General features: G+C 34.3%; 1 protein-coding gene across 1 annotated transcript in view; it reads left to right on the top strand.

Annotated features, from left to right (window-relative positions):
- The first annotated feature begins 6,436 nt into the window (after positions 1-6,436).
- SLO2 (slowpoke 2) overlaps positions 6,437-12,287 on the top strand; it is a 170,912-nt gene continuing 165,061 nt past the window's right edge. The window contains exon 1 of the mRNA XM_088271766.1: positions 6,437-7,125. Within this exon, the coding sequence (XP_088127892.1) occupies positions 6,494-7,125 (632 nt within the window). The 5' untranslated portion in view covers positions 6,437-6,493. The remainder of the gene's footprint in view (positions 7,126-12,287) is intronic.

The following is a 12,287-nucleotide window of genomic DNA, read 5'->3' as shown; positions in this document are numbered from 1 at the left end:
GAAAATTTTGACATTTAAGGTACACATGAAGAAATGAAATTCTCTGGAAATAAATATTTCATACAGCTGTGTTGTGCATTAGGCACGACGTATTGGTGTGTAATGTTAAAATAATAAAACCATGTTGTATTTTGTTATATACCAAACCAAAGCTTGAGTCTTGCTAGGGAGAAAACTGTTTTATATATGAGTACACAAACATGTTACAAACGTAATTAAACTTTTTACAACATAATATAGTTTATATTTGTAGCACTAATTTCGTGATTTTCCATTTTATAATTAAAATGTAACTTTGTTTTTTAAATCACTGTAATATTATATTTAAAGCGATTTTAGAACAAGGTTATACTTTCATTATTTTATATTTTATACAACCTTTTGTGTGTCTAAATACTTGTTAATTTTTAAATTTAATTTGTCAAAATACTTGTATTTCGATTGTTAATTTTTCAAAATGATACCACATATCGCTCACTCCTTTCAAGAACGTCATAAATCAAAAAACTTGATTTTTCAGAGATCGTTTTTAAAGTTTAAAAATATGATACAATGCATTAAAAATAAATATCTAGCCATTTATTGATTTTTTTACTGTGCAACAGATCTTTTTAGATAAAACCTGAAGGGTTTTTCTCCATTTGAAAAATATTAAGTATATTTAAAGAAATAATTAAAAAATACATTTTCTTCAAAATGCAAAAACAACACTTTCTGCCCTGTAGCGGGTAAATATTAAGTTAAAAATATGCCGCTTTTTTCTGGAATATAGTTAATTTTTTGGGCATTCTGAAAACATGCACGACTGAAAATTGACGATTTTTGATTTATGACGTTCTTAAAAAGGAGTGAGCGATATGTGTGTTCTTGAAAGGAGTGAGCAATACCTGTCAGATGGAGTTGAGGGTGGGATAGGGGAAAGATCAAAGCTCGGGTCGAAGGCAAATTGTATGAAACAAGGGACGCGCTACCATATTAATGTCGACTGACAATGTTGAACAATCTCAGCGCTGACAATTTTGAACTGAATGATGAATTTTTAACTAACTAACTAACTAACCAATACGCCGCTTCCCCGCAGGAGTAGGCAGAGAGAATAGAACGCCACACCACTCTGTCCTTGCAAACATTCTTCGCCTCTTCCACGTTCATGCATCTCCTCATACATAACCGCCGATTGTTACGACTCCTAACCTGACCACTTTCAAGTATTTGGCATACCTGATCGTGCCATGTTTTTCTCGGTCTTCTGCTTCTTTTCCCGCTAACATTCGCCTCATAAATTTGTTTTACCGTTCTTTCCTCACTCATTCGTTCTACATGTCCAAACCATCTCAACACACCTTTCTTAATTTTATCGATAATGCTTATCTCAGCTTTGCATTCCTTCCTTATTTCACTATTCGTACATCTATCATACATCGTTTTGTCGCACATTCTTCTGAGAGATCGCGTTTCGACTGCATTCAGTCTACTTTCATCCTTCTTTTGCCAACTCCATGTTTCACCTCCATACATTAGAGTTGGAACCAGGACTCCGTTGTGCACTGCCAGTTTAGCTTCCGCTGATAGGTTTTTATTTGCTATAACTGATTTCAGTGCACCATCAACTTTGTTCCCAGCATTCACTCTCCTTTCTAAGTCTTTATCAATCTTTCCATCCCTAGAAAACATACTACCCAAATACACGAAATCATCAAAAATACACGATGAATTTTTATGAACGATAAATATAAGAACTTTATTCAGAGTTTGTTATATCATGCTAATAAATTATCTCACGATGAAAGACGAGGATACTTTTGAATATGAAGGAAGAAAAGTATAAAAATGTAATAGGGATAGTATAGAAAGAATAGAAACGAAATTTTATTAAAAAAAAATGCGGTCAGTTCAAATCCATGGGACGTTTTTTATCTGGTGTGTTTAAAGTTCTTTAAAACTTGTAGCTACATATTTATTACGAAAGCTCCAAATAAAGACTAATGTTTTTTAATAAGTACCTACTGTTACGGTTTATTTGCTTAATTTCATTTACCAACAACTCCAGTCACTTAACCGTTTTATTTTCTAAGTCGAGTGTAACATTAAGAACAGATAAACTAATTTGTCAAGTCCATCGGAGACAAATGTGAAAATTGACTCCACGGTCAAGTCAACTTTCTTCAAAGAACCCGTCTTACATCATTGAACACATCAATGACCGTTATTAATATGGGAACATCACCAATACAATATAAGTGATATTTCAAAATAAGCTAACTCAACATTTCAATACTTGTATGTTTAAAAAAAAATTCAAGCGATTTGTGGCATATTATTTGTACAAAAGTTTGTATTATGAGTTTTATGTTATTTAAAAAGTTTCATTAGATTTTTTTCAATAATTAAATAATTTTCTTTCCTAGTAACATTGGTAGCACTGATAATTATGTCGAATGCGGTATGTGAATTTCACATACACATACAAGTCCAAAGCCTCTTCATAAGTATCTTGGATTATAAGTATATTCGAGAAAGGAAAAATGTAACAAAAAAAAATTAAGAAAAGTACTGTAAAAAATTGGTTTATATGATTTTTTTCTATCTGTCTTTACAAACAATCTTCGCCTCTTCCACATTCATCCATCTCCTCATACATACCAGTCGATTATTCCGTCTCATGATCTGACTACATTCAAGTATTTGAAATACTTGATTATGAAATGTTTTCTAATGTACCCAATTTTATAAACGAAATAATGTTATTTTTTGACATCTCATCAAAGATGAAGAAGAATATGGGAGTCTGGGCATTTACGAGGCTTACGACCGTCATAGACTGGTTTAAGTGATCACTTTACACACGTGTAACATTCACCAATTCTACCCATTATTGACAACCACACTACTCAAATTCTTGGAAGTTCTATATATATGAACCAATTTAGAAACCTTGTTCATGAATCACTAGAACTTCACTAGATGTCTAATAACCAAAAGATGTCTCCATATTCTTCTTCATCTTTGATGAGATGTCAAAAAAAAAAATGAAAGTAACTCCTGTAATTGGAGATAATCCAGATTTTGTGAACAAGTATTTGGACACACTCAAAATGTTGTAACGAAATAATGTATGAAAAAACCCCTTGTGTCACTCTAAAAAGATTGTCATTGTTTGAGATCAAATTAATTGTCAAAAAGATAAAAAAAATTAAAACTAAAAGTACAATTAATATTTTTACGTTTCTAAATTTTTACCACGATTGTATACGGTCTTCTATGCTGTACGAAATTCAAGAAATCACGGACGTTTATCACGCTATCTCTCGGTGAAGGCCGATTTTCCGTCTTTCTCATTTAAACTTACTTTTTACCAGGGGAAATGTTTTTTTTAACTTCATCATTTGAAAAAAAACATGTAAGGTGAAAAACATTTCATAATATTTAGCAGGGCGTTTTTATAATATTTAAGACATGCCCCATATATTCGAAAAATAAGAGAGATAAAATGAATGGGATTTTTCCCTTCCAGATGAGGTATGTCGGTGGTACAGAAATTTCAAGATTGAAATACATAGAATGTGCCCTAGAAGGTTTCCTATCTGGAGCATGTGCTAAAAGGAGAGAAGTACGAGCTATTGACCCTAATCTTTAAAGGCAAAATAGAAGGTCGATGATATGTGGACAGAAGACAGATCTCCTGGCTCCGGAATATACGAGATTGGACTGGGATCAGGACCGTCTAGGCGCTGTTTAGAGCTGCCCAAGATAAGGACAATTACTCTCAAGTGATAGTCGATGTCGGAGGGACCTGACACAACACGTGCAGAAGAAGAAAAAGAAGAAGAAGAAGAAGAAGAAGGAGATGATATATGAAGATCTCATTGTCGCGACAGGGAAACAGATGAAAAAAAATGGTTACCATTTATGGCAATCTAAAAAAAAGGTGGATGTTTTCAGATTTCGATGTAAAAAATAAGAGACCGGAGGTCAAATCAAACGAATTAAAACATGATGAAGAATGGACTCTTGTCAATACAACTCTGTAATTGTATATGATGGTAAATGGTGGAGAAAGATACCAGTTCTAAGTGTTTTGAGGGAAATAATCTCTAAGTAGAGGCAGAAGGGTAGCAATTTGGGGGTAAACTTTCGTCGCTTTCTCAGCGAGCGGCTCGCATTCCAGACGCGGGCTTGGTGCGGATCGATCGCCTCCCCGCTCCCCCCTCCCGGGCCCCGGCCATGTGACCCATAACTGTACAATGCGGCAGCGGGCCCACAGAGTCAGATACCCACTTTCTGTCCCTTTCCAAACCCACGTGTGCGTCGATGACTGTCAGTGTGGCAACCCCGGTCGAATATTTTTACTGAACCTCCCTTGTTATGACTACGTCTGAACGATTTACCCTACGTCAGCTAATCATTGTCCCAATTACCAACCCTATTTTTGAGACTACAACTAAACCGCTCCTACGGCCCTTCGTGCACGTGTCCACTGATCACTGTTAGTGATTATTACTGAGATAATTATTTAAGTGCTTTTTACCGAAATATTTTTTTTGGTGCTTATTACTAAAATAATACTTTCAGTGCTTATAATTGATTTTTTTAAAATCTTTCTATTTAAATTAATTTTAGTTCTTATTAATAAAATAACATTTTTAGTGCTTATAACTGCAAAAATATTTTTAGTGTTTTATTACTTAAAACTTTCATAACTTATTACTGAAATTACACTCATAGTGTTTTTTACTGAAATAATGCTTTTTGAGCTTTTTACTGAAATAAACATTTTCGTGCTACAGTTAAATGTTTCACCAAAATATCCTCTTACTATTTCGAAATTCAAATGAATTATTTTTATTATTTAAGAATTTTAAAAGCTCTTCCCGTAAATTAAAGTGAATAATAAAATAATAAAATGAAATTACAGCTTACAGTTAAAGTTGTTGTTTTTAAAATATATTTAAATTATTTACGTAAATTGCTTATGTTTTTAATATATCTTTTTATAGTTGTATATTAGTTGCAAGGGCCGTAGGTTCCGCAATAAAGTTTGGCTGGAGGTTACGCAATATTTTCGCGGGCTCAGTCCTGCGTCGACTTCGTGCGCAATACACCGCGGCATTCGTAGTCGCGTTGTCTTTTTGACTGGTCTTTGTTTGTGCTCCACGACCCTTGGAGTGGACGAAAGTTTCCGAACCCGCGAATCGTGAATTAACTATTATTCGCTGCATTATGTAGGCCTAATCGAAATTGTTGCCATCTGAAGTTGGCGCGGTTCGTGCGACCGAAACGTAGTAGTCAGAATTACTGGCTTACGTATTATTGCTAACGTAAACCTATGTTAGTGAATGTAAGTGGAATATAATAATAAAATTATCGCATGAACATATGTTGTTAAACCTTGTACTTATAGAAAGAAAAAAACAAACATAAATGTAACATATAATATATACTAAAAAAAGTGATTAAATTTAGATTATTATTATTTTAAAATGTAATTGAAATTTTAATCATTAGTTTACTTATTTAAACTCCTTAAAAGTTTTGACTCATCAATTGTTTTATTTTATTTATTAATTATTATAAATATGTGGGAAATACAAAAATTAAATTATACGTGTTGAATTGATTCCTAGAAGAGAAGGAGCATAATGGTAAAACAAACAAGTTTAGTGGGCGGTTTGTCCTTGCATTGTCATTTGGGGAGGTTTTGCTTCTCTTGAGGGCGGTTTTCCAAAATAAGTTTCGTTTAATTGAAAAAATAGATAATATCACTAAAACCATTCCACAATATGTGAAATCATGTTAATTTAAAATATAAAATAATTTATTTTAGTATAAAACTTAAAAAAATCTGTGTAAGTACTAGCTTTTCATAATTAATTAATGTCCTAATGCCCAATGTTTTCTGAAACAAGAATAAATAACTTGTTCCCGTAAAGTAGTAAACGATATTCAGGTTTTTTCTTTCTATTATTTCAATTTAAAAGATTGTAGTGTTAAAATAGGATAAAATGAATTTAATTATCGTAAGTGAAACGAATTTTATGAGCCACGTGTGGAGTACATTTAAAACATTTAACTTTGATGTGTACAGTATTGAAAATTATATTTTGGCACTGCTGGCAACATTAAAAAAATAAAGTGAGGTTATGTTTAAAAATACATCTTTAACAATTTCGATTTAAACCGTATGTTGTTTAACAGTGGATATTAAGAAAATATATTTTTTTGGGATCAAGAACGTTAAACGTTAAAGACAAAGTGAAAAGTATTGTTGATGTTTGAAGTCATACGAATGTAAAAAGACGGTTAGAAGTGATAGTATGTATTCCGCCGTAAGGTGAGTTGGTCGCCGCGGCGTCCGCATGTCCGAAGGTAGCGCAGTCGCGCGGCGGCGGGCCTCGCTGGCAAGCTGAGGCGGTCGCGCAAGTGGGCGCGCAGCGAGGGGGCGGGCCAGGCGCGCGCGCGCGGCCCCAGGCGCGCCCCCAGCTGGAGCTACGAGATGCTCCCCGACAGCGGAGACGCTCCTCCGGGGGACGAGGATGGCGACCCCTACCGGCCCGGCGCCGACCCTTACAGAGGGGGCAGCTCCGACACCTACAGGGGCAGCAGCGACACCTACGGGGGCTACTCCGACAACTATAGACGACACTTCGAAAATCACAGAGACGATCAGGTTCAGAGGTTTGAAGCGTTCAGGGGTACGTCCGACTCTTTTAGAGACAGTGGCGACCCCTTCCGCGGAAGCTCAGACGCTTACCGCGACAACTCCGACACTTTCCAAGCCGAGTCCGATACGTATCGGGACAGCTCGGAAGCCTTTCGAGTTAACTCTGACGCGTACCAGAGTGACGCCCTCGCCGCGGATTCTTCGTTTTCCCTGGAGCGTCCTGCGGAAACGGAGTTCGAGGGTCAGGGATACGCCGGGCCCGACTTCGAGGCGGGAGACTGTGACAATCTGGTGACAGAAGGAGTTCGGCCGAGGATATCAGGAGCCAGAGTCAACTTCCCGCCGGAGACTCAAGCCCCTCGACGCGCCAGCAAGACGACGATGATGTTCAAAAACCGAATGCGGCCTCGTTCCATGAGCGCCTGGAGCGACATCAGTCGATCCAGTTTCAAGCTGGAAGAAAGGTATAACAATTTTGCTATCACCTACCATAAAACATGTTTATCTATGAAGATCTTCTAACTCTCCTTTGGTCCATATCCAAACCCAGAGTTGTATAAAGACATGGTGTTAACCAGATCATTCATTATACTAATTGATTATTGAGTGATCGCCTTGCGTATGTTCTGCTCATCAAATTGTTGGATGTAGGAAAAAAAATATTTTTTGGTTAACAGATGAAATAAGTACCATAAATGGGCACAAATAGAGGGAAATTTACTGTAGATAGAAAGAAAATGGTACAGGAATGGGAAATTAATAGCTATACTTATGGCAATTGGGGAAGGATGCCTACTCTGACAAAATAACCCTGACCTTAAGTTACATAGAACCTAATCAATACATACTCATCGTTTTTAGAAAAAAAATGTTCTTTGTTTCAACACGTTTGCATTACTTCATAAATCAATAAAAAAATTATGTGAAATCATAAAGCCAAAATGAAGATGTTAGTTATATTAATGTTTTATTAAACATAATGTTTACGAGTAAGATCATATTGAAATAATTTAACCACCCGACCGCCTTTGGGTTAAATATGGTACGGTATACGAGAATATATTGTAATTATAACGACATATTTCTAAAGATTTACGATGGGGTTATTCATGGTTTCCATTATTCCGCGAGCAAACCGACCTTATCCACTGTATTAATTTTAAATTATATTTTACCCAAGTAAAATTTCGTTGCTCTGGAACATTGTACAAAAATTCAAAAAGATTTCAGTTTTTTTTTTTTTTTTATGTATTAATTTGAAATCAAACACAGATGTCACGAATGTCATTCGTTTGATAATGCCCTAACAAGGCGAAACAATTGTCACAATATAATTTTTTATGTGTTTTTTGTTAATAAAATACAACTTAGTAGACTCAAAAAATCTGTGTTTGATTTAAAATCAATACATAAATTAAAATGGAGTTCTACAAATTAAACGCCAAGTCAATAAATAAGATTTCAGTTCATAAAATTATAGGAATAACATTAAAAAAAGATCCATTACTTAAACATTTGCAATTATTATTTACAGTTTATATGGCTCATAGTCTATGGAGTAAAAATATGTCTGTTTATTCCTTATTTCTGATTTAATGGTTATGATATAAGATAGAAAATATTACGATTACAAAAAATTAAAGCTTAATTCTTGGGGTAAAATATGCTGTTGGACTTTAAAATTTATTTTTTTACAAATATATATGTCACTTAATCAAACGTTTTAAGTATTCTTCAATATTATTTTTTGACATCTCATCAAAGATGAAGAAGAATATGGAAGTCTGGGCATTTACGGGGCTGACGACCGTCATCGGCTGGTTTAAGTGATCACTTTACACACGTGTAACATTCACCAATTCTACCCATTATTGACAACCACACTACTCAAATTCTTGGAAGTTCTTTATATATGAACCAATTTAGAAACCTTGTTCTTGAATCACTAGAACTTCACTAGAGACATCTATTGGTGAGATGTAAAGAAGCTTTTTAGTAAGCAGAAACTCTTATATTAGTATGTGAGGTCCAAATCCTGGATTATAATCACACACATGAGAAACGCCAGAAAATACCATTTTCATTTTTATTATTTAAGCTTATAATTTGACCAGATAATTTATTTACAACATTATTCTTCAATATATTCATAAGAAATAGGATTATTCAACATACGGATGACATATCAATATGATTAGTATCTTAACTTCAAATGAAATATCTTTCGATTTTTTTAATGAAAGAAGATGGACGTCTGATGATTTTAGAGCTTACGTCTCTCAACTTAAGGTGGCGTGATGGTTAGTTAGTTGGTTAGTTAATTACTTTTATTTTGACATCTCATCAAAGATGAAGAAGAATATGGAAGTCTGGGCATTTACTATAATTGGTGAATGTTATACGTGTGTAAAATGATCACTTAAACCAGCCTATGATGGTCGTCAGCCCCGTAAATGCCCAGACTTTTATATTCTCCTTCATCTTTGAAGAGATGTCAAACAATAAAAAGTAAAATATCTCATATAATTGGAGATTTGGAAGTTGATCTATTTATAAGAAATACGTACTATGGAATTCAAAACCAAAAGTCATCTGATGATGCGTAGGGCACTGGATCATAAAAACGCAGTTTTATCTTGATCGTTTACACATGTAGGCAAGCTGAGCCCTCCGCTTCAGTCATGTCTACTCTAATTTAAAGAGATGATATCGAAAATAATCAATTCAATCCACTCCAGTGTCAAAATACTGCGCAAAGTAAGGTACAGTACTGTACAGGTAATATTTTGTGTGTACTTATATTATATCCTGGTTTTGACGTGTCTGTGAACATTTATAACTATTTTCCAATTTAATTTAAGTTAACATTTTTGTACAAGTTTGCGTTCATGCGTTAAATTGTAAAAAGTTTGGCACGTCAGCACAATGAAGATCGATCGTCTTTGTGTTTTGTTTTAGAGGTACAAAATCAATGAACCATTTTGGTATCGATATTGCAATACAAGCTATGTGAAGGAAAAACAAAATAGCTGGAGAAAAATAGCTGGTTATCTGTAAGAAGAAGACTTAAATTTAATATGTTGATATTTGTACATAAATTTTTTCACGATAAGTTGCCAAAATATTTTAAGGATAAAGTTGTCTTAAACAAAAATTGTCATGAATATGCTACTAGACAAAAGGATAAAATAAGACTACCATTATTGAAAAGAGCTGAGTCGCAAAATTGCTTGATGTATAAGGGTTTAAAAATGTATGATGAGATGCCTGAATGTATGAAGAATGAAAAGTGTCTGAAAGAATTTAAAAATAAATGTCTAAGTTACTGTAAGGAAATGTAAATATATAAAGATGATGTAAATGTATATAATAGTTTATATTAGTTTTAATATAAGCTAACTTAAGAAATAAATAAAAAAAAAAAAAAATATGTAATTTATTGAAATTTTTAACACATCGAAAAGAATGTGGTTGTTTTTTGGCGTTGATTTCTATGAGCCGTACTTCGGAAGATTTTCAGGAATTAAGCTGTGATTCTGACTTATGGGATCGAAATCGAAATGCTGAGCGGACACCGCAGTAAAACCAGACACGTTAAGAGTGTCAGAAGTGAAGACTGTAAATAGCATATAAGGAACACCAGGATAAGAGAAATATGCTAGTGGGAATATGGGAATGTAATTAATTATGAGTATTTCAATGTTTTTAATATTTTAGAATTCAATAAACCCTGACGATGACAAGGTTCTTGTCGAAACAGGTAGGTTAAAGTGTACTAAGAATAAAAAAGTGGTTAGAACAAAGTTGTTTATTTTTAAAAATTTTATAAAGAAATATGCGAGATCCAAAACGCCGTTAGGTGGGGAAGACAACGAATAAGACAATGGTATGCGCATGTGAGGAGAATAGAACCATCTGGACTCCCTCTCATCTCACTGCACGGCCAACCCCAAGGTGTAGAACTCGCAGAAAAACCACTTAAGAGATGGATTGACAGCTGGAAATCAACAGCGCAGGAGGTTAATCCGTCTTAAAAACAGGCCACAAGGCCTATACCAAGAAAAAATTGTGAAAATTATGGTAAATGTTAAAAATTGTATCCTAATTTTTTTTAATTGCTCCAATGTCAGTGACAGCGATGTCACTGACAATCTTTTTCAAATAAAAACGAATTATTATGTGTCTTAGTGCTGTCATTGTCAGGGATTAGTTTCCAGTTACTTCTGTTAGTCAGCTAGATTTGAGTTGAGCCCTATGACTCGTACGCAAACGCCTTCACAACCCCGGTCAGCATAACATATGGGTTTGGCTTGGACTATCAAGTACATAATATAACCAAAAAGTGTGCAAAAACACTAAAAGTAAACATTGTACCCTACCAAATATTTCACTAATATATCCAATATGACGTTGTAGAAAAGAGTGAGCGATATATCACCCAACTTTTTCATTTGATCTGCAATACTATATTAAAGCTGGTTATTCCAAGGTAATTTAAATTAGTTATCGATCTTGACATACGGCACGGAAACAAGAGCCGACACCGCGAGAACAAAAAGCCTTCTTAAGACATCGGAAATGAAGACTACGACCCATTGCAGGCCTAACTCTTCGCGACAGAGTTAGAAACTCAGAAATAAGAAAAATCTGCGATGTTGAAAATGTTGTACGATGGAGAAGAGAAAGAAGACATTTCTGGAGAGATCATGTGAGAAGAGCGAGTTCGGATCGAGTGGTGAGGGTGGCAGCGGACAGCAGCATAGGCGGGATCAGACCCCCGGAAAAACCACCTAAACGATGGAAGGATAGCTGGTCTTCCACCTCCTAGAAGTGACCCGAAAATGACAGGACCTAGTCCTAAAAGAAGAAGAAGAAGAAGTTATCCTTCAAAAATGAATGAAACACGCCTTAAAAGACACGCGATCAAAATGTTTATTAAATAACGCAAATCTTTCGACAGTTCAATGGCTCTGTTGATTCAACTATTGACGCCGTTTGCCAACTCGTGTTTTGGCAATCTTCCCATTTTGAGTTGTTAACAATTGTCGTGGTCTTATTTATGGTCATGTTTTTCCTACTGCCTGGAGGGCATAAAACACTTTGCATAAAGTGGTTTAACTCAAAAAAACAACAACACAAAATTAATCATTTCTTAAGATTAATGTGTTTTTAACTTAATGCTGATGCTCACACCTATTAAATCTTTTTTATTTTATTTACTTTCAAGTGTTAATACTGGATATACCCTTATCCTCTGTTGACATATCGACTTAGATGAAGAAGAATATGGACCGTCATAGGCTGGTTTAAGTGACACTTTACACACGTGTAACATTCCCCAATTCTACCCATGACAATCAAACTACTAAAATTCTTGGAATTTCTATGTATGTATATATGGTTAATTTCGAAACATTACGACTAGAATTTCACTAGAGACATTTATTGATGATGCAACAAAAAAGATATATAATTGGAGATAATCCAGATTTTTCCACGAATATTTATATATATATATATATATATATATATATATATATATATATATATATATATATATATATATATATATATATATATATATATGTATATATATATATATATAAATATATATATATATATATAT

Source organism: Brachycentrus maculatus, unplaced genomic scaffold (assembly GCF_059751285.1).
Source record: "Brachycentrus maculatus isolate JH-2025_06_01 unplaced genomic scaffold, ASM5975128v1 h1tg000029l, whole genome shotgun sequence".
Classification (NCBI taxonomy): domain Eukaryota; kingdom Metazoa; phylum Arthropoda; class Insecta; order Trichoptera; family Brachycentridae; genus Brachycentrus; species Brachycentrus maculatus.
This window is presented reverse-complemented; position numbering and strand designations above follow the sequence as displayed.